The sequence below is a fragment of the Coturnix japonica genome, unplaced genomic scaffold (genome assembly GCF_054131305.1).
Source record: "Coturnix japonica strain WE unplaced genomic scaffold, WE-NBRP24 Scf084, whole genome shotgun sequence".
In the NCBI taxonomy this organism is placed as follows: Eukaryota; Metazoa; Chordata; class Aves; order Galliformes; family Phasianidae; genus Coturnix; species Coturnix japonica.
The window spans coordinates 291,786-315,184 of NW_028188987.1; the positions used below are offsets into that span (position 1 = coordinate 291,786).

The following is a 23,399-nucleotide window of genomic DNA, read 5'->3' on the forward strand; positions in this document are numbered from 1 at the left end:
TCGTCCTCGTGTCGCTCGTGGTGGGTGTCGGAGTGCAGGGAGTTCTATGGCATCGTCCCATTCGACGGCATCTGGATCGTAAGGGGGGGGGGGGGGGCTCCATTTTGGGGTGAAAAGAGCCGATTTTGGGGCTGGGGGGGGTCTTTGGGGTGGGGTGGAGGAAGGTGGGGGAAGGGGGTTCCATTTTGGGGTTAAAAGGGCCAAATTCGGGGCTGGGGGGGTCCCGTTTTGGGGTGTGGGGGGAGTCCGGTTTTGGGGTGAAAAGAGCCAAATTTGGGGGTGGGGGGGTCCCATTTTGGGGTTAAAAAGTCCAAATTTGGGACTGGGTGTGGGTCAGTTTTGGGGCTGGGGGGAGGGGTGGAGGAAGGGGGTCCCGTTTTGGGGGGGGAAGGGGGGGAAGGGGGTCCCATTTTGGGGTTAAAAGAGCCAGATTTGGGGGTGGGGAGTTGGATCTATTTTGGGGTTAAAAAGGCCAAATTTGGGGGGGGGGGGTGTCCCATTTTGGGGTTAAAAAGTCCAAATTTGGGGCTGGGGGGTGTCTCGATTTGGGGTTAAAAGGTCCAAATTTGGCGGTGGGGGGGGTCCCATTTTGGGGTTAAAAGAGCCGATTTTGGGGCGGGGGGGGGTCTTTGGGGTGGGGGGGAGGAAGGTGGGGGAAGGGGGTTCCATTTTGGGGTTAAAAAGTCCAAATTTGGGGCTGGGGGGTGTCTCGATTTGGGGTTAAAAGAGCCAAATTTGGGGGTTGGGGGAGGGTCCCATTTTGGGGTCAAAAGAGACGATTTTGGGGCTGGGGGGGGGGTGTTGTCTTTGGGGTCTATGGGGGGGGGGTCTTTGGGGTCTTTGGGGGGGGCGTCTTTGAGGGGGGGGATCTTGGGGGTCTTGGGTGGGGGGTCTTGGGGGGTCTTTGTGGTCTTTAGGGGGGGGTCGGGGGTCTTGGGGGTCTTTGGGGGGGGTCTTTGGGGGGGGGTTCTTGGGGGTCTTTGGGGAGGGGTCTTTGGGGTCTTTAGGGGGTGGGGTCTTTGAGGGGGGGGGTCTTTGGGGTCTATGGGGGGGGTTGGGAGACTCTTAGGGGTCTTTGGGGGGGGGTCTTTGGGGTCTTTAGGGGGGGTCGGGGGTCTTGGGGGGGTCTTTGGGGTCGTTTGGGGGGGTGTCTTTGGTTGGGGTGGTCTTTGGGGTCCTTGGGGCCCTTGGGGGGGTCGGGGGTCTATGGGGGGGGTCCTTGGAGTCTTTGGGGGGGCTTTTTGGGGTCTATGGGAGGGGGTCGGGGGTCTTGGGGGGGTCTTTGGGGTCTTTAGGGGTGTCTTAGAGGTCCTTGGGGGGGGGGTCGGGGGTCCTTGGGGGGTCTTTGGGGTCCTTGGGGGGCCTTGGGGGGGTCTTTGGGGTCTATGGGGGGGTCGGGTGTCTATGGGGGGGGGTCTTTGGGGTCGTTTGGGGGGGGGTCTTTGGGTGGGTGGGGTCGTGGGTCTTGGGGGGGTCTTTGGGTTCCTTGGGGGGGGGTTTTTGGGGGGGGGTCTTTGGGGGGGGGTCCTTGGAGTCTTTAGGGGGTGGTGGGGTTGTGGGGTGGGGGGTCGGGGGTCTTTAGGGGGGGTCTTTAGGGTCTTTTTTGGGGGGGGGGCTTGGGGGTCTTTGGGGTCCTTGGGGGGGGTCTTTGGGGGGTCTTTGGGGTCTATGGGGGGAGTCGGGAGTCTTGGGAGGGGGGTCTTTGGGGTCTTTGGGGGGGTCTTTGAGGGGGAGGTCTTTGGGGTCGTTGGGGGGGGAGTCTTTGAGGGGGGGGGTCTTGGGGGTCTTGGGTGGGGGGTCTTGGGGGGTCTTTGTGGTCTTTAGGGGGGGGTCGGGGGTCTTGGGGGTCTTTGTGGGGGTTCCTTGGGGCCCTTGGGGGGGGTTGGGGTCCTTGGGTTCCTTGGGGGGGGTGTCTTTGGGGGGGTCTTTGTAGGGGGGGTCGGGGGTCTTTGGGGTCTTTGGGTTCCTTGGGGGGGGGTCTTGGGTGTCTTTGGGGTCTTTGGGGGTCCTTGGGGGGGTCTTTAGGGTCTATGGAAGGGTCGGGGGTCTTGGGGGGGGTCCTTGAGGGGAGGGTCTTTGGGGTCTTTAGGGGTGGGGGTTTTTGGGGGGGTCTTTGGAGGAGGGGTCGGGGGTCTTGGGGGGGGAGGGTCTTTGGGGTCCTTGGGGGGGGGTCGGGGGTCTTTGGGGTCTTTAGGGGTGGGGGTCTTTGAGGGGGGGGTCTTTGGGGTCTTGGGGGGGTCTTTGGGGTCTATGGGGGGGGTCATTGGGGTCTTTGGGGGGGGGGTCTTTGGGGGGGTCTTTTGGGGGTGGTTTGGGGTGGGGGTCTTTGTGGTGGGGGTGTCTTTGGGGTCTTTTTGGGGGGGGGCTTAGGGGTCTTTGGGATCCTTGGGGCTCTTGGGGGGGGTCTTTGTGGTCTATGGGGGGGGTCTTTGGGGTCTTTAGGGGGGGGGTCTTTGGGGACCTTGGGGGGGTCTTTGAGGGGAGGGGTCTTTGGGGTCTATGGGGGTGGGGGTCTTTGAGGGGAGGGGTCTTTGGGGTCGTTTGTGGGGGGTCTTTGGGTGTGGGGGGGTCTTTGGGGTCTTGGGGGTCCTTAGTGGTGGGTCGGGGGTCTTTGGAGGGGGTCTTTGGGGGAGTCTTGGGGGTCTTTGGGGGGGGTCTTTGGGGTCTTGGGGGGGGGGGGGTCGGGGGTCTTGGGGGGTCTTTGGGGTCTATGGCGGGGGGTTTGGGGTCTTGGGGGGGGTCTTTGGGGTCTATGGGTGGGGGTCTTTGTGGGGGTCTTTGGGGTCTATGGGGGGGGGTTGGGAGACTCTTAGGTGTCTTTGGGGGGGGTCTTTGGGGTCCTTGGGGGGGTCTTTGGGGTCTATGGGGGGGGGTCTTTGAGGGGGGGGTCATTGGGGTCTATGGAAGGGGGTCGGGGGTCTTGGGGGTCTTTAGGGGAGGGACTTGTGGGTCTTTATGTCATTCTGACACCGCCCACCTGATGGTTACGACGGCAGCTCTTAATTACCACCCACCCCTATTAATTAACATTAACGACTAATCACTAATTAAGCTGTTAATTACCCCCCCCCCCCTCATTAATTAGGACATGAACGAGGTGGCGAGTTTCGTTGCCGGATCCCGAAGCGGCTGCGAAGCGAATGAATGGAACTACCCCCCATATACACCGCGTGAGTTTTTGGGGTGAAAAAAGGCGATTTTGGGGCTGGGGAGGGGTCCAGTGTTATGGGGTGGGGGGGAGGAGGGGGTGGGGGTTAATTTTGGGGTGAAAAAAGGCGATTTTGGGGCTGGGGAGGGGGGTAAAAAGGGGAACTTCGCCCCCCCATATACACCGGGTGAGAGACGAGTTTTGGGGTGAAAAAAGGCGATTTTGGGGCTGGGGGGGTCCCGTATTGAAGGGGGGGGGGAAGGAGGGGGTGGGGATCGATTTTGGGGTGAAAAAAGGCGATTTTGGGGCTGGGGAGGGGTCTCGTTTTGGGGTTAAAAGAGCCAGATTTGGGGCTAGGAGGGGATATGGGGGGGGTCCCGTTTTGGGGTGAAAAAAGGCGATTTTGGGGCTGGGGAGGGTCCCGTATTGAAGGGGGGAGAAGGAGGGGGTCTCGTTTTGGGGGGGGTCCTGTTTTGGGGTAAAAAGAGCCAGATTTGGGGCTGGGGGGAGGGGTAAAAGAGGGTCCAGTTTTGGGCTGAAAAGAGCCAGATTTGAGATGGGGGGGTCCCATTTTGGGGTGAAAAAAGGCGATTTTGGGGCTGGGAGGGGTCCCGTGTTATGGGGTGGGGGGGGAAGGAGGGGGTGGGGGTTAATTTTGGGGTGAAAAAAGGCGATTTTGGGGCTGGGGAGGGGGGTAAAAAGGGGAACTTCGCCCCACCATATACACCACGTGAGAGACGAGTTTTGGGGTGAAAAAAGGCGATTTTGGGGCTGGGGGGGGTCCCGTGTTATGGGGTGGGGGGGAGGAGGGGGTGGGGGTTAATTTTGGGCTGAAAAAAGGCGATTTTGGGGCTGGGGAGGGGGGTAAAAGGGGGGTCTTGTTGGTCCGAACTTCGCCCCATATACACCGCGTGAGAAACGAGTTTTGGGGTGAAAAAAGGCGATTTTGGGGCTGGGGGGGGTCCCGTGTTATGGGGTGGAGGGGGAAGGAGGAGGTGGGGATCGATTTTGGGGTGAAAAAAGGCGATTTTGGGGCTGGGGAGGGGGGTAAAAAGGGGTCTTGTTGGTCCGAACTTCGCCCCCATATACACCGCGTGAGAGACGAGTTTTGGGGTGAAAAAAGGCGATTTTGGGGCTGGGGGGGGTCCCGTGTTATGGGGTGGAGGGAGAAGGAGGGGGTGGGGATCGATTTTGGGGTGAAAAAAGGCGATTTTGGGGCTGGGGGGGGGTCTCGTTTTGGGGTTAAAAGAGCCAGATTTGGGGCTGGGAGGGGATTTGGGGGGGGTCCCGTTTTGGGGTGAAAAAAGGCGATTTTGGGGCTGGGGAGGGTCCCGTATTGAAGGGGGGAAGAAGGAGGGGGTCTCGTTTTGGGGGGGGTCCTGTTTTGGGGTGAAAAGAGGCGATTTTGGGGCTGGGGGGAGAGGTAAAAGAGGGTCCAGTTTTGGGGTGAAAAGAGACGATTTTGGAGCTGGGTGTTTCCTGTTTTGGGGTGAAAAAAGGCGATTTTGGGGCTGGGGGGGGTCCCGTGTTATGGGGTGGGGGGGGTAGGAGGGGGTGGGGATCGATTTTGGGGTGAAAAAAGGCGATTTTGGGGCCGGGGGGGTTCTCGTTTTGGGGTTAAAAGAGCCAGATTTGGGGCTGGGAGGGGATTTGGAGGGGGTCCCGTTTTGGGGTGAAAAAAGGCGATTTTGGGGCTGGGGGGGGGGTCCCGTGTTATGGGGTGGGGGGGAGGAGGGGGTGGGGGTTAATTTTGGGGTGAAAAAAGGCGATTTTGGGGCCGGGGGGGGTCTCGTTTTGGGGTTAAAAGAGCCAGATTTGGGGCTGGGAGGGGATTTGGGGGGGGTCCCGTTTTGGGGTGAAAAAAGGCGATTTTGGGGCTGGGGGAGGGTCCCGTATTGAAGGGGGGGTAAGGAGGGGGTCTCGTTTTGGGGGGGGTCCTGGTTTGGGGTGAAAAGAGACGATTTTGGGGCTGGGGGGAGAGGTAAAAGAGGGTCCAGTTTTGGGGTTAAAAGAGACGATTTTGGGGTTGGGGGGGGTCCAGTTTTGGGGTGAAAAAAGGCGATTTGGGGCTGGGGGGGTCCTGTATTGAAGAGGGGGGGGAAGGAGGGGGTGGGGATCGATTTTGGGCTGAAAAAAGGCGATTTTGGGGCTGGGAAGGGGGTAAAAGGGGGTCTTGTTGGTCCGAACTTCGCCCCCATATACACCGCGTGAGAGATGAGTTTTGGGGTGAAAAAAGGCGATTTTGGGGCTGAGGGGGTCCTTTATTGAAGAGGGGGGGGGAAGGAGGGGGTGGGGGTTAATTTTGGGCTGAAAAAAGGCGATTTTGGGGCTGGGGGGGGTCTCGTTTTGGGGTTAAAAGAGCCAGATTTGGGGCTGGGAGGAGATTTGGGGGGGGGTCCCGTTTTGGGGTGAAAAAAGGCGATTTTGGGGCTGGGGGGGGTCCCGTATTGAAGGGGGGGGAAGGAGGGGGTCTCATTTTGGGGGGGTTCCCGTTTTGGGGTGAAAAGAGACGATTTTGGGGCTGGGGGGAGAGGTAAAAGAAGGTCCAGTTTTGGGCTGAAAATAGCCAGATTTGAGATGGGGGGGGTCCCGTTTTGGGGTGAAAAAAGGCGATTTTGGGGCTGGGGGGGGTCCCGTGTTATGGGGTGGAGGGGGAAGGAGGGGGTGGGGGTTAATTTTGGGGTGAAGAAAGGCGATTTTGGGGCTAGGGGGGGTCTCGTTTTGGGGTTAAAAGAGCCAGATTTGGGGCTGGGAGGGGATTTGGGGGAGGTCCCGTTTTGGGGTGAAAAAAGGCGATTTTGGGGCTGGGGGGGGGTCCGTATGGGGAGGGAGGGGGAAGGAGGGGGTCTCGTTTTGGGGGGGGTCCTGGTTTGGGGTGAAAAGAGCCAGATTTGGGGCTGGGGGGAGGGGTAAAAGAAGGTCCAGTTTTGGGCTGAAAAGAGCCAGATTTGAGATGGGGGGGATCCCGTTTTGGGGTGAAAAAAGGCGATTTTGGGGCTGGGGGGGGTCCCGTGTTATGGGGTGGGGGGGGTAGGAGGGGGTGGGGATCGATTTTGGGGTGAAAAAAGGCGATTTTGGGGCTGGGGAGGGGGGTAAAAGGGGGTCTTGTTGTTGGGGGGGGGGGGAACTTCGCCCCCATATACACCACGTGAGTTTTTGGGGTGAAAAAAGGCGATTTTGGGGCTGGGGGGGGTCCCGTGTTATGGGGTGGAGGGGGAGGAGGGGGTGGGGGTTAATTTTGGGGTGAAAAAAGGCGATTTTGGGGCTGGGGGGGGTCTCGTTTTGGGGTTAAAAGAACCAGATTTGGGCTGGGAGGGGATTTGGGGGGGGTCCCGTTTTGGGGTGAAAAAAGGCGATTTTGGGGCTGGGGAGGGGTCCCGTATTGAAGGGGGGGGAAGGAGGGGGTCTCGTTTTGGGGGGGGTCCTGGTTTGGGGTGAAAAGAGCCAGATTTGGGGCTGGGGGGAGAGGTAAAAGAGGGTCCAGTTTTGGGCTGAAAAGAGCCAGATTTGAGATGGGGGGGGGTCCCGTTTTGGGGTGAAAAAAGGCGATTTTGGGGCTGAGGGGGGTCCCGTGTTATGGGGTGGGGGAGAAGGAGGGGGTGGGGGTTAATTTTGGGGTGAAAAAAGGCGATTTTGGGGCTGGGGGGGTCTCGTTTTGGGGTTAAAAGAGCCAGATTTGGGGCTGGGAGGGGATTTGGGGGGGGGTCCCGTTTTGGGGTGAAAAAAGGCGATTTTGGGGCTGGGGGGGGTCCCGTGTTATGGGGTGGTGGGGGAAGGAGGGGGTGAGGGTTAATTTTGGGGTGAAAAAAGGCGATTTTGGGGCTGGGGGGGGTCTCGTTTTGGGGTTAAAAGAGCCAGATTTGGGGCTGGGAGGGGATTTGGGGGGGGTCCCGTTTTGGGGTGAAAAAAGGCGATTTTGGGGCTGGGGGGGGGTCCCGTATTGAAGGGGGGGGAAGGAGGGGGTCTCGTTTTGGGGGGGGTCCTGGTTTGGGGTGAAAAGAGCCAGATTTGGGGCTGGGGGGAGGGGTAAAAGAGGGTCCAGTTTTGGGCTGAAAAGAGCCAGATTTGAGATGGGGGGGGTCCCGTTTTGGGGTGAAAAAAGGCGATTTTGGGGCTGGGGGGGGTCCCGTGTTATGGGGTGGGGGGGAGGAGGGGGTGGGGATCAATTTTGGGGTGAAAAAAGGCGATTTTGGGGCTGGGGAGGGGGGTAAAAAGGGGAACTTCGCCCCACCATATACACCATGTGAGAGACGAGTTTTGGGGTGAAAAAAGGCGATTTTGGGGCTGGGGGGGGTCCCGTGTTATGGGGTGGAGGGGAAGGAGGGGGTGGGGATCGATTTTGGGCTGAAAAAAGGCGATTTTGGGGCTGGGGGGGTCCGTATTGAAGGGGGTTGTAGAGGAGTCAAAGGGGGTCCTGTTTTGGAGGGGGGGGGGTCCATTTTTAGGGTGAAAAAAGGCGATTTTGGGGCTGGGGGGGGGTGTCCAGTTTTGGGGTGAAAAGAGACGATTTTAGGGGTGGGGCGGGTCCCGTTTTGGGGTTAAAAGAGGCGATTTTGGTGCTGGGGGGGGTCAAGTTTTGGGGTGAAAAGAGCCAATTTTGGGGCTGTGGGGGGTAAAAGGGGTCCAGTTTTAGGGTGAAAAGATCCCAATTCAGGAGTGTGTGTGTGTGTGTGGTCCTAATTAGCATCACAGCAGTTAATTAATTAATCAGCGTTAATTAACGGGTGTTAATTAATGACAGACGTGGTGGACTGGCTGCTTGGGGGGGGGGGGGTGTTAATTAGATCTAATTAATTGATGGGTGGGTGGGTTAATTGGGGCTAATTACTTAGTGGGGGGAGTTAATAGGGGTTAATTAATTAGTGGGGGGTAGTTAATAGGGGTTAATTAATTAATTGTTGTTAATTAACGGGTGTTAATTAATGATAGATGTGGTGGACCGGCTGCTGTTCTCCAAGTCCCTTTGTATGGACGCGGTGCAGGAATGGGGGCGTCAATACGACACCCGTAACCTCTATGGGTACTCCATGATCCTGGCCACGCAAATGTGAGGACCCCCCCCATATTAATATGGACCCCCCCCATATATCCCCATATATCCCCATAGAATCCCATAGGACCCCATAGAACCCCATATAACCCCATAGAACCCCATATAACCTCGTATATCCCCGTATATCCCCGTATATCCCCATATATCCCCATATATCCCCATATATCCCCCAATAACCCCCCCATATTATAGACCCCCCCCATAATCTCTATGGGTACTCCATGATCCTGGCCACGCAAATGTGAGGACCCCCCCCATATTAATATGGACCCCCCCCCCATAGAACCCCATAGAACCCCATATAACCCCATATAACCCCATATAATGCCATATAATGCCATATAACCCCATATATCCCCATAGAACCCCATATATCCCCATAGAACCCCATAGAACCCCATGTAACCCTGTATATCCCCATAGAACCCCATAGAACCCCATAGAACCCCATAGAACCCCGTATAACCCCGTATATCCCCATAGAACCCCATATAACCCCATACAATCCCATATCCCCCCATATCCCCCCATATCCCCCCATATCCCCCCATATCCCCCCATATCCCGCCATATAACGCCATATAACGCCATATACCCCCCTATATCCCCCCAATAACACCCCCATAATCTCTATGGGTACTCCATGATCCTGGCCACGCAAATGTGAGGACCCCCCCCCATATTAATATGGACCCCCCCATATCCCCCCCATATAACCCCCATATCCCCCCTATATCCCCCCTATATCCCGCTATATCCCCCATATAACCCCATATAACCCCATATATCCCCCCAATAACCCCCTATATCCCCCATATATCCCTATATATCCCCCAATAATCCCCCCATATTATGGACCCCCCCCATATATCCCCATATATCCCCCAGTAACTCCCCCATATTAGGGACCCCCCTATATCCCCCCCTATATCCCCCCCTATATCCCCCCCTATATCCCCCCCTATATCCCCCCCCATATCCCCCCCATATCCCCCCCTATATCCCCCCCTATATCCCCCTATATCCCCCTATATCCCCCTATAACCCCCTATATCCCCCCAATAACCCCCTATATCCCTTATATATCCCCATATAACCCCATATATCCCCATATATCCCCCAGTAACTCCCCCATATTAGGGACCCCCCCCCTATATCCCCCTATATCCCCCTATATCCCCCTATATCCCCCTATATCCCCCTATATCCCCCTATATCCCCCTATAACCCCCTATAACCCCCTATATCCCCCTATAACCCCCTATAACCCCATATATCCCTCCAATAACCCCCTATATCCCTTATATATCCCCATATATCCCCATATAACCCCCTATATCCCCCATATATCCCCATATAACCCCATATATCCCCATATATCCCCCAGTAACTCCCCCATATTAGGGACCCCCCTATATCCCCCCTATATCCCCCTATATCCCCCTATATCCCCCTATAACCCCCTATATCCCCCCAATAACACCCTATATCCCCCCAATAACCCCCTATATCCCCTATATAACCCCCTATATCCCCCCTATATCCCCCCAATAACGCCCTATATCCCCATATATACCCATATATCCCCCTATATCCCCCCAATAACCCCCTAAATCCCCCAAATTTCACCTTTTTGATCATGTTTTTTACCGTTTCTTCTCTTTTTTAGGGCCATCGAATCCCTTTTTCCGGGTAAAAGGAGTTTCCTTCTGTCCCGATCCACATTTGTGGGGTCGGGGAAATATTCGGGTCATTGGTTGGGGGACAACACGGCGTCGTGGGATCAACTGAAATGGTCCATACCCGGAATGTTGGAATTCGGCCTTTTTGGGATCCCCTATGTATGAAAATAGCATTTTTTGGTCAATTTGAACCGATATTGTGAGAATTGAATGAAAATTGGTCTTAGAAATGATGAAAATTGGGCTTAGAAATTTGGGCTTAGAAGAGATGAAAATTGGGCTTAGAAATGATGAAAATTGGGCTTAGAAATTTGGGCTTAGAAGAGATGAAAATTGGGCTTAGAAATGATGAAAATTGGGCTTTGAAAATTGGGCTTAAAAACAGTGAAATTTGGGCTTTGAAAATGATGAAAATTGGGCTTAGAAATAATGGAGAAATTTGGGCTTAAAAGTGGTGAAATTTGGGCTTAGAAGCGATGAAAATTGGGCTTAGAAATAATGGAGAAATTTGGGTTTAAAAGTGGTGAAATTTGGGCTTAGAAGCGATGAAAATTGGTCTTAGAAGTGATGAATTTTGGGCTTAGAAGTGATGAAATTTGGGCTTAGAAATGATGAAAATTGGGCTTAGAAGCGATGAAATTTGTGCTTAGAAGTGATGAAAATTGGGCTTAGAAATGATGAAAATTGGGCTTTGAAAACTGGGCTAAAAACAGTGAAATTTGGGTTTTGAAGCGATGAAAACTGGGCTTAGAAATAAGGGAGAAATTTGGGTTTAAAAGTGATGAAATTTGGGCTTAGAAGTGATGAAAATTGGGGTTAGAAATGATGAAATTTGGGCTTAAAAGTGATGAAAATTGGGGTTAGACGTGATGAAATTTGGGCTTAGAAGTGATGAAAATTGGGAAAATGGTCCATACCCGGAATGTTGGAATTCGGCCTTTTTGGGATCCCCTATGTACGAAAATTGATGTTTTTTGGTCAATTTTGAACCGATATTGTGGGAATTCGAAGGTCAAAATCCATAGTTTTTATAAGTCGGATTTTGGATGATTTGAGTGAAAATTGGGCTTAGAAATGATGAAAATTGGGCTTAAAAACAGTGAAATTTGGGCTTTGAAAATGATGAAAACTGGGCTTAGAAATAAGGGAGAAATTTGGTGTTAAAAGTGGTGAAATTTGGGCTTTGAAGTGATGAAAATTGGGCTTTGAAAATTGGGCTTAGAAGTGATGAAAATTGGGCTTAAAAACAGTGAAATTTGAGTTTTGAAGTGATGAAAATTGGGCTTTGAAAACTGGGCTAAAAAACAGTGAAATTTGGGCTTTGAAGTGATGAAAATTGGGCTTAGAAATAATGGAGAAATTTGGTCTTAAAAGTGGTGAAAATTGGGCTTAGAAGTGATGAAAATTGGGAAAATGGTCCATACCCGGAATGTTGGAATTCTGCCTTTTTGGGATCCCCTATGTATGAAAATTGATGTTTTTTGGTCAATTTGAACCGATATTGTGGGAATTCGAAGGTCAAAATCCATAGTTTTTATAAGTCGGATTTTGGATGATTTGAGTGAAAATTGGGCTTAGAAATGATGAAAATTGGGCTTTGAAATTTGGGCTTAAAAACAGTGAAATTTGGGCTTAGAAGTTATGAAAATTTGGGCTTAGAAATGGTGAAATTTGGGCTTAGAAGTGATGAAAATTGGGCTTAAAACAGTGAAATTTGGGCTTAGAAGTGATGAAAATTGGGCTTAAAAACAGTGAAATTTGGGCTTTGAAAATTGGGCTTTGAAGCGATGAAAACTGGGCTTAGAAATAAGGGAGAAATTTGGGCTTAGACGTGATGAAAATTGGGCTTAGAAGCGATGAATTTGGGGCTTTGAAATGATGAAAATTGGGCTTAGAAATGATGAAAATTGGGCTTTGAAAACTGGGCTTAAAACAGTGAAATTTGGGCTTTGAAAATGATGAAAACTGGGCTTAGAAACAAAGGAGAAATTTGGGCTTAGAAGTGATGAAATTTGGCCTTTGAAAACTGGGCTTAGAAGTGATGAAAATTGGGCTTAGAAATGATGAAAATTGGGCTTAGAAATGATGAAAATAGGGCTTTGAAAATTGGGCTTAGAAGTGATGAATTTTGGGCTTAGAAATAATGGAGAAATTTGGGCTTAAAAGTGATGAAAATTGGGCTTAGAAATGATGAAAATTGGGCTTTGAAAATTGGGCTTAAAAAACAGTGAAATTTGGGCTTAGAAGTGATGAAAATTGGGCTTAGAAATAATGGAGAAATTTGGGTTTAAAAGTGAAGAAAATTGGGCTTAAAAACAGTGAAATTTGGGCTTAGAAATGATGAAAATTGGGCTTTGAAAATTGGGCTTAAAAACAGTGAAATTTGGGCTTAGAAGTGATGAAAATTGGGCTTGGAAATTGGACTAAGAATCAATGAAATTTGGGCTTAGAAGTGATGAAAATTGGGTTTAGAAGTGATGAAAATTGGGCTTTGAAAATTGGGCTTAAAAACAGTGAAATTTGGGCTTAGAAGTGATGAAATTTAGGCTTAGAAGTGATGAAAATTTGGGCTTAAAAGCGACGAAAATTGGGCTTAGAAGTGATGAAATTTGGGCTTAGAAGTGATGAAAATTGGGCTTAGAAATGATGAAAATTGGGCTTAAAAACAGTGAAATTTGGGCTTTGAAGTGATGAAAATTGGGCTTTGAAAATTGAGCTTAAAAACAGTGAAATTTGGGCTTAGAAGTGATGAAAATTGGGCTTAGAAATGATGAAAATTGGGCTTTGAAAATTGGGCTTAAAAACAGTGAAATTTGGGCTTTGAAAATGATGAAAATTGGGCTTAGAAATAATGGAGAAATTTGGTCTTAAAAGCGGTGAAATTTGGGCTTAGAAGCGATGAAAATTGGTCTTAGAAGTGATGAATTTTGGGCTTAGAAGTGATGAAATTTGGGCTTAGAAGCGATGAAATTTGTGCTTAGACGTGATGAAAATTGGGCTTAGAAATGATGAAAATTGGGCTTTGAAAATTGGGCTTAAAAACAATGAAATTTGGGTTTAGAAGTGATGAAAATTGGGCTTAGAAATAATGGAGTAATTTGGGCTTAAAAGTGGTGAAATTTGGTCTTAAAAGTGGTGAAATTTGGGCTTTGAAGTGATGAAAATTGGGCTGTGAAATTTGGGCTTAAAAACAGTGAAATTTGGGCTTTGAAGTGATGAAAATTGGGCTTAGAAATGATGAAAATTGGGCTTTGAAAACTGGGCTTAAAAACAGTGAAATTTGGGCTTTGAAGTGATGAAAATTGGGCTGTGAAATTTGGGCTTAAAAACAGTGAAATTTGGGCTTAGAAGTGATGAAAATTGGGCTTTGAAAATTGGGCTTTAAAGCGATGAAAACTGGGCTTAGAAATAAGGGAGAAATTTGGGTTTAAAAGTGATGAAATTTGGGCTTAGAAGTGATGAAAATTGGTCTTAGAAGTGATGAAAATTGGGCTTTGAAATTTGGGCTTAGAAGCGATGAATTTTGGGCTTAGAAATAATGGAGAAATTTGGGCTTAAAAGTGGTGAAATTTGGGCTTTGAAAATGATGAAAATTGGGCTTAGAAATGATGAAAATTGGGCTTTGAAAATTGGGCTAAAAACAGTGAAATTTGGGCTTTGAAGCGATGAAAACTGGGCTTAGAAATAAGGGAGAAATTTGGTCTTAAAAGTGGTGAAATTTGGGCTTAGATGTGATGAAAATTGGGCTTAGACATGATGAAAATAGGGCTTTGAAAATTGGGCTTAGAAGCGATGAATTTTGGGTTTAGAAATAATGGAGAAATTTGGGCTTAAAAGTGATGAAAATTGGGCTTAGAAATGATGAAAATTGGGCTTAAAAACAGTGAAATTTGGGCTTAGAAGCGATGAAAATTGGGCTTAGAAATGATGAAATTTGGGTGTTGGGTGTTGAAAATGGGACATCGAAAGTGGGATAGTTGAAATTTGGGTGTTGAAAATGGGATTTTGAAGCTCATTTTTGGGGGATTTAATTAATGTTTGATTAATTTGCCTGTTTTGCTCTGATTTCACCCCATTTTAGGTGGGCGCAGATATTTGCGGGTTCTTAGGATGTTGAAAATGGGAATTTTTAGCTTTGAAAATGGGATTTTGAAGCTTTGAAAATGGGAATTTTGGGGCTTTGAAAGTGGGATATTGAAGCTCAGTTTTGGGGGATTTAATTAATGTTTGATTAATTTGCCTTTTTTTCTCTTATTTCACCCCAATCTTTGGTTCCCATTCGAGGTGGGCGCCGACATTTGCGGGTTTTTTAAGTCGTTAAAATGGGATTTTGAAGCTTTGAAAATGGGATTTTGGAGCTTTGAAATGCTATTTTGAAGCTCATTTTTGGGGGATTTAATTAATGTTTGATTAATTTGCCCGTTTTTCTCTGATTTCACCCCATTTTAGGTGGGCGCAGATATTTGCGGGTTCTTTGGGATGTTGAAAATGGGAATTTTTAGCTTTGAAAATGGGATTTTGAAGCTTTGAAAATGGGGATTTTGGGGCTTTGAAAGTGGGATTTTGAAGCTCAGTTTTGGGGGATTTAATTAATGTTTTATTAATTTGCCTTTTTTTCTCTTTTTTCACCCCAATCTTTGGTTCCCATTCAAGCTGGGCACCGATATTTGTGGGTTTTTTAAGTCGTTAAAATGGGATTTTGAAGCTTTGAAAATGGGGATTTTTGAGCTTTGAAGTGCTATTTTGAAGCTCAGTTTTGGGGGATTTAATTAATATTTGATTAATTTGCCTGTTTTTCTCTGATTTCACCCCATTTTAGGTGAGCGCAGATATTTGCGGGTTCTTTAGGATGTTGAAAATGGGAATTTTTAGCTTTGAAAATGGGATTTTGAAGCTTTGAAAATGGGAATTTTGGGGCTTTGAAAATGGGATTTTGAAGCTCATTTTTGGGGGATTTAATTAATGTTTGATTAATTTGCCTTTTTTGCTCTGATTTCACCCCATTTTAGGTGGGTGCTGATATTTGCGGGTTCTTTGGGACGTTAAAATGGGAATTTTGAAGCTTTGAAAATGGGATTTTGAAGCTTTGAAAATGGGATTTTGGGGCTTTGAAAATGGGATTTTGAAGCTCATTTTTGGGGGATTTAATTAATATTTGATTAATTTGCCTTTTTTCTCTTATTTCACCCCAATCTTTGGTTCCCATTCAAGCTGGGCATCGATATTTGTGGGTTTTTTAAGTCGTTAAAATGGGATTTTGAAGCTTTGAAAATGGGGATTTGGGGGCTTTGAAAATGGGATTTTGAAGCTCATTTTTGGGGGATTTAATTAATGTTTGATTAATTTGCCTTTTTTGCTCTGATTTCACCCCAATCTTTGGTTCCCTTTTGAGGTGGGCGCAGATATTTGCGGGTTCTTAGAGATTTTGAAAATGGGAATTTTTAGCTTTGAAAACGGGATTTTGGAGCTTTGAAGTGCTATTTTGAAGCTCATTTTTGGGGGATTTAATTAATGTTTGATTAATTTGCCCGTTTTTCTCTGATTTCACCCCATTTTAGGTGGGTGCTGATATTTGCGGGTTCTTTGAGAACACGACGGAGGAGCTGTGTCGGCGCTGGATGCAGGTTGGGGCATTTTACCCCTTTTCCAGGAACCACAACACCGAGCTCTGCGCCGTAAGTGGAACCAAAACCACCCAAAATTGGGCAAAAATGGGCGGAATTGGGTAAAAAGTGGTCAGAATTGGGTAAAAGTGGTTTAAATTGGGTGAAAACTGGCTTGAAATGGGGTAAAAAGTGGATGGAATTGGGTAAAAGTGATGAGAGTTTGGAACCACAACACCGAGCTCTGCGCCGTAAGTGGAACCAAAACCACCCAAAATTGGGCAAAAATGGGCGGAATTGGGTAAAAGTGGATGGAATTGGGTAAAAAGTGGTTGGAATTGGGTAAAACGTGGCTTGAAATGGGGTAAAAAGTGGATGGAATTGGGTAAAAGTGATGTGAGTTTGGAACCACAACCCTGAGCTCTGCGCTGTAAGTGGCACCAAAACCACCCAAAATTGGGTAAAAATGGGCAGAATTGGGTAAAAAGTGGTTGGAATTGGGTAAAACGTGGCTTGAAATGGGGTAAAAAGTGGATGGAATTGGGTAAAAGTGATGTGAGTTTGGAACCACAACACTGAGCTCTGCGCTGTAAGTGGCACCAAATCCACCCAAAATTGGGTAAAAATGGGCGGAATTGGGTAAAAAGTGGTCAGAATTGGGTAAAAGTGGTTTAAATTGGGTGAAAACTGGCTTGAATTGGGTGAAAACTGCTTGGAATTGGGTAAAAGTGATGTGAGTTTGGAACCACAACACCGAGCTCTGCGCCGTAAGTGGCACCAAAACCACCCAAAATTGGGCAAAAATGGGCAGAATTGGGTAAAAGTGGATGGAATTGGGTAAAATGTGGCTTGAAATGGGGTAAAAAGTGGATGGAATTGGGTAAAAGTGATGTGAGTTTGGAACCACAACACCGAGCTCTGCGCCGTAAGTGGAACCAAAACCACCCAAAATTGGGCAAAAATGGGCGGAACTGGGTAAAAAGTGGCTTGAAATGGGTAAAAGTGGTTTAAATTGGGTGAAAACTGGCTTGAATTGGGTGAAAACTGCTTGGAATTGGGTAAAAGTGATGTGAGTTTGGAACCACAACACCGAGCTCTGCGCCGTAAGTGGTACCAAATCCACCCAAAATTGGGTAAAAATCGGTTGGAATTGGGTAAAACTGGTTGGAATTGGGTAAAAGTGGTCAGAGTGGGATAAAAGTGGATAGAATTGGGTAAAAAGTGGATGGAATTAGGCAAAAAGTGGATGGAATTGGGTAAAAGTGATGAGAGTTTGGAACCACAACACCGAGCTCTGTACTGTAAGTAGCACCAAATCCACCCAATATTGGGTAAAAATGGGTGGAATTGGGTAAAAAGTGGATAGAATTGGGTAAAAAGTGGATAGAATTGGGTAAAAAGTGGTCAGAATTGGGTAAAACGTGGCTTGAAATGGGGTAAAAAGTGGATGGAATTGGGTAAAAAGTGGATGGAATTGGGTAAAAGTGATGAGAGTTTGGAACCACAACACTGAGCTCTGTGCTGTAAGTGGCACCAAATCCACCCAAAATTGGGCAAAAATGGGCGGAATTGGGTAAAAAGTGGTTAGAATTGGGTAAAAAGTGGTCAGAATTGGGTAAAACGTGGCTTGAAATGGGGTAAAAAGTGGATGGAATTGGGTAAAAGTGATGTGAGTTTGGAATCACAACACCGAGCTCTGCGGTGTAAGTGGCACCAAATCCACCCAAAATTGGGTAAAAATGGGCGGAATTGGGTAAAAATGGGCAGAATTGGGTAAAATGTGGCTTGAAATGGGTAAAAAGTGGATAGAATTGGGTAAAAAGTGGATGGAATTAGGCAAAAAGTGGATGGAATTGGGTAAAAGTGATGTGAGTTTGGAACCACAACACTGAGCTCTGTGCCGTAAGTGGCACCAAATCCACCCAAAATTGGGTAAAAATGGGCGGAATTGGGTAAAACAGGTCGGAATTGAGTAAAAGTGGTTTAAATTGGGTGAAAACTGGCTTGAATTGGGTAAAAATTGGTTGGAATTGGGTAAAAATGGCTTGAAATGGGTAAAAAGTGGTTGGAATTGGGTAAAAGTGATCTGAACGGTAAACACATATACCCCCATATGTATACATATATATGTATGTATGTATATATATACATATATACCCCCATATATATACATATACCCCATATATAGACACATATACCCCCATAAATACCCACATACACCCCATATATATACATATATAACCCCATATATATACATATACATCCCCATATATATACACATATACCCCCATATATATACATATATACCCCCACATATATACATATATACCCCCATATATATACACATATACCCCCATATATATATATACACATATACCCCCATATATATACATATATACCCCCATATATATATATTTACATATACCCTCATATATATACAGATATAGCCCTATATATATGTATATATATATATATATATACACACATATATACCCCATATATATACATATATATACATATACCCCCATATATATACATATATACACATATACCCCCATATATATAGATATATATACCCCATATATATGTATATATACACACTTATACCCCTATATATATATATATATATATGCACATATACCCCTACATATATATACACACATATATACCCCCATATACCCCCATAAATACCCACATACACCCCATATATATACATATATACCCCATATTTATACATATATACCCCCATATATATATATATCTACACTTATACTCCTATATATATATATGCACATATACCCCCATATATATATATATACACATATACCCCCATATATATAGATATATATACAAATATACCCCCATATATATACACATATACCCCCATATATATACATATATATACATATACCCCCATATATATACATATATATACACATACCCCCATATATATATTCACCTATACCCCTTATATATATACACATATATACCCATATATATACATATATATACACATATACCCCATATACCCCCATAAATAACCCCATACACCCCATATATAGACATATATGTACATATACATACATATATACCCCCATATATATACATATATACCCCCATATATATATATCCACACTTATACCCCTATATATATATATACGCACATATACCCATATATATATATACACACACATATATCCCCATATATATACATATATACCCCCATATATATATACATATACCCCATATATATACATATATATACATATACCCCATATATATATATATATATATATATATATATATACATATACCCCCATATATATACATATATATACACATATACCCCCATATATATACATATTTATACATATACCCCCATATATCAACATATATACACATATACCCCCATATATATACATATATATACACATACCCCCATATATATATTCACCTATACCCCTTATATATATATACACATATATACCCCATATATATACATATATATACACATATACCCCCATATACCCCCATAAATACCCCCATACACCCCATATATATACATATATATACACATATATATACATATATATCATATATATACATTAAACCTCCAAAAAACCCTAAAATCCCCCAATTTTCCCTCATTTTCCAGCCCCAAGATCCGGCTTATTTCGGTGCTGACTCCATCTTGGTCAAGTCCTCCATCCATTATCTATACATCCGCTATACGTTGCTGCCTTATCTCTATACGCTCTTCTATAGGGCCCACACTCAAGGGGATACAGTGGCCAGGCCCCTAATGCATGAGTATGTATTAGACACCCCAAAAAACACCAAAATCCCCCATTTTTTAATGGGGTTTTCTATTGAAATCCCCCATTTTTGGGGGGTATTTCTGTCCCCCCTCCCTTTTGGGGGAAATATGGGGGAAGTATGGGGTTGGAAATGGGAAGAATGGGGAGATATGGGGAGAAATAAGAGAAGAATGGGGGAAATAGAGAAAGAATGGGGAAATATGGGGGGAAAAGGGGAAATAATGGGGGAAATAGAGAAAGAATGAGGAAATATGGGGGAAAAGGGGGAAGAATGGGAAAATATTGGTGAAAAAAGGGAAATATGGGGAAAATAGAGAAAGAATGGGGAAATATGGGGGGAAAAAGGGAAAGAATGGGGGAAATAGGGAAAGAATGGGGAAGTAGGGGGGAAAATAAGGGAAGAATGGGGAAATATGGGGAGAAATAAGGGAAGAATGGGGAAATATGGGGGGAAATAAGGGAAGAAAAGGGGAAATCGGGGGAAAATAGGGGGGGAAATGGGGAAAAAAGAGGGGAAATAGGACAAAAGAAGGGTCCCTCTGATTGGATCCGTCTCATTAAGGCCGGTGCTGGTTGTAATTAGCGTTAATTAACCCCTTTAATTGGTTCAGGTTTTACTCGGATGAAGCCTCGTGGGATGTGGACCAGCAGTTCCTATGGGGCCCCGCGTTGCTCATCACCCCAGTGATGGACCCGGTAGGAATCGGGATCGTTTGGGATCATTTTGGATCATTTAGGATAATTTAGGATAATTTGTGATGATTTAGGACCTTTTGGGGTCATTTGGGATCATTTAGGATCATTTGTGATGATTTAGGACCTTTTGGGGTCATTTGGGATCATTTAGGATCATTTGTGATCATTTAGGATCATTTATGATCATTTGGGTTAATTTAGGATAATTTGTGATGATTTAGGACCTTTTGGGGTCATTTGGGATCATTTAGGATCATTTGTGATTATTTAGGATCATTTAGGATCATTTGGGATTATTCAGGACCATATGGGGTCATTTGGGATCCTTTGGGATTATTTGGGATCATTCAGGATCATTTGGGATCACTCAAGATCTTATGGAATCTTATGGGATCATTTAGGATCCTTTGGGATAATTTAGGATAATTTGTGATGATTTAGGACCTTTTGGGGTCATTTGGGATCATTTAGGATCATTTGTGATTATTTAGGGTCATTTGGGATTATTCAGGACCATATGGGGTCATTTAGGATCATTTAGGATCATATGGGGTCATTTAGGATCATTTAGGATCATATGGGGTCATGTAGGATCATTTGGGCTCATATGGGATCATTTAGGATCATTTGGGGTCCTTTGGGATCATATGGGAACATATGGGATCATTTGGGATCATTTGGGCTCATATGGGGTCATTTAGGATCATTTGGGCTCATATGGGGTCATTTAGGATCATTTGGGGTCCTTTGGGATCATATGGGATCATATGGGATCATTTGGGATCATATGGGATCATTTAGGATCATTCAGGCTCATATGGGATCATTTAGGATCATTTAGGATCATTTGGGCTCATATGGGATCATTTAGGATCATTTGGGATCATTTGGGCTCATATGGGGTCATTTAGGATCATATGGGCTCATATGGGGTCATTTAGGATCATTTGGGGTCCTTTGGGATCATTTGGGGTCCTTTGGGATCATTTGGGCTCATATGGGGTCATTTACGATCATATGGGATCATTCGGGCTCATATGGGGTCATTTAGGATCATTTAGGATCATTTGGGCTCATATGGGGTCATTTAGGATCATTCGGGCTCATATGGGATCATTTGGGATCATTTGGGATCATTTAGGATCATATAGGATCATATGGGATCATATGGGATCATATAGGATCATTTAGGATCATACGGGATCATTTAGGATCATTCAGAATCATTTGGGATCATTCGAGATACCTCCGAAACCATCCAAGATTTCATTTAAAATGCATAAAAATGGTTAAAAATCTTCAAAATACTTCGAAAACATGGATTTTCGGTGGCCTATTTTATAGGATTTTGGGTAATTTTGGGTTTCTAAGTGGATTTTTGTCTTGATTTCTTGCTTTTTTAGGGGGTGGAGGTGATCCAGGCGTACATCCCTGATGCTGTGTGGTACGACTACGAAACGGTGCGTAAATGGGGCGAAAATAGCCGATTTTGGTTAAAAATGGGGAGAAATAGGCATTTTTGAGCGTTTTTTGGGGGGTTTTAGGGTTATTTTGGGGGGAAGAATGGGGAAATAGGGGGGAAAGGGGAAAGAAAGGGGGAAATAGGGGAAATAAAGGGGGAAATAAAGGGGGAAATTAAGGGGGAAATGGGGAAAATTAAGGGGAAATGGGAAAAATAAAGGGGGAAATTAGGGAAATAAAGGGGAAATATGGGAAAATATGGGGAAATAAAGGGGAAATTGGGGAAATAAAGGAGGAATATGGGGAAATAAAGGGGGAAATTGGGGAAATAAAAGGGAAATTGGGAAAATAAAGGGGGAAATGGAGAAATAAAGGGGGAATTGGGGAAATAAAGGGGGAAATTGGTAAAAATAAAGGGGGAATTGGGGAAATAAAGGGGAAATATGGGGAAATAAAGAGAAAATGGGGGAAATAAATGGGGGAAATGGGAAAATAAATGGGGGAAATGGGGAAAATTAAGGGGGAAATGGGGAAATAAAGGGGAAATTGGGAAAATAAAGGGGGAAATAAAGGGGGAATATGGGGAAATAATGGGGGTAAATGGGGAGAAAAAGGGGGGAAATGGGGGAAATAAAGGGGAAATATGGGGAAATAAAGGGGAAAATGGGGAAAATAAAGGGGGAAATGGGGGAAATAAAGGGGAAATGGGGAAAATAAAGGGGAAATGGGGAAATAAAGGGGAAATGGGGAAAATTAAGGGGGAAATTAGGGAAATAAAGGGGAAATTGGGGAAATATGGGGAAATAAAGGGGAAATTGGGGAAATAAAGGGGAAATATGGGGAAATTGGGGAAATAAAGGGGGAAATGGGGGAAGAAAGGGGGAAATTGGGGAAATAAAGGGGAAATATGGGGAAATAAAGGGGGAAATGGAGAAATTAAGGGGGAAATTGGGGAAATAAAGGGGGAATATGGGGAAATAAAGGGAAAATGGGGGAAATTAAGGGGAAATTGGGGAAATTAAGGGGGAAATTGGTAAAAATAAGGGGGGAAATGGGGGAAGAAAAGGGGGAAATGAGGGAAGAAAGGGAGGAAATGGGGAAATAAAGGGGGAAATGGGGGAAATAAAGGGGGAAATTGGAGAAATAAAGGGGAAATATGGGGAAATAAAGGGGGAAATTGGGGAAATAAAGGAGGAAATGGGGAAATACGGGGAAATACGGGGAAATTAAGGGGGAAATGGGGGAAATTAAGGGGGAAATTGGGGAAATAAAGGGGGAATATGGGGAAATATGGGGAAATAAAGGGGAAATAAAGGGGAAATACGGGAAAATAAAGGGGAAATTGGGGAAATATGGGGAAATAAAGGGGGAAATTGGGGAAATAAAGGGGAAATTGGGGAAATAAAGGGGGGAAATGGGGAAATAAATGGGGGAAATGGGGAAATAAAGGAGGAAATGGGGAAAAATGGAGGAAAAGGAAAAGATATGGAGGAAACTATTGGAAAAATATAGGGAAAATTTGGGTTGATTTGGGGAAAAAAAGGAAGAATAAATTCAGGGTTCCGCTCTTTAACCAAATTCTCTGTTTTTCACCCCAAATAGGGAGCCAGGATCTCGTTCCGCAAGCAGACAGCGCAGCTTTATCTCCCCGCTGATAAAATGGGGCTCCATTTGAGGGGGGGCTTCGTGGTGCCCACCCAGCGCCCCAACACCACCACCGTCACCAGGTGATGACCCCAAAAACGGCGTTTTTTGCCCCAAAATTTGGGGGGAAATGGGGTTTTTTAATAGAGGGGGCTGTTGTCCTTATCTTTACTGTGTCCTTACCCCATACCCCATATCCCATATCCCATATGCCATATCCCATAACCCTTCCTATATCCTTTATCCTATATCCTTTAATCACCTCGTTAATTACGACCCCAAAATGGCTGTTTT

At 46.0% G+C, this 23,399-nt stretch overlaps 1 protein-coding gene across 1 annotated transcript in view; it reads left to right on the forward strand.

Moving 5' to 3' along the window:
* LOC107307407 (maltase-glucoamylase-like) overlaps positions 1-23,399 on the forward strand; it is a 122,424-nt gene that overhangs the window by 47,315 nt on the left and 51,710 nt on the right. The window contains exons 13-21 of the mRNA XM_085534532.1: positions 1-78; positions 3,086-3,170; positions 8,078-8,195; positions 9,871-10,042; positions 15,442-15,558; positions 19,142-19,296; positions 19,916-20,000; positions 21,404-21,460; positions 23,064-23,188. The exon at positions 1-78 is cut by the window's left edge and continues 36 nt beyond it. Of these exons, the coding sequence (XP_085390658.1) occupies positions 1-78; positions 3,086-3,170; positions 8,078-8,195; positions 9,871-10,042; positions 15,442-15,558; positions 19,142-19,296; positions 19,916-20,000; positions 21,404-21,460; positions 23,064-23,188 (992 nt within the window). The remainder of the gene's footprint in view (positions 79-3,085; positions 3,171-8,077; positions 8,196-9,870; positions 10,043-15,441; positions 15,559-19,141; positions 19,297-19,915; positions 20,001-21,403; positions 21,461-23,063; positions 23,189-23,399) is intronic.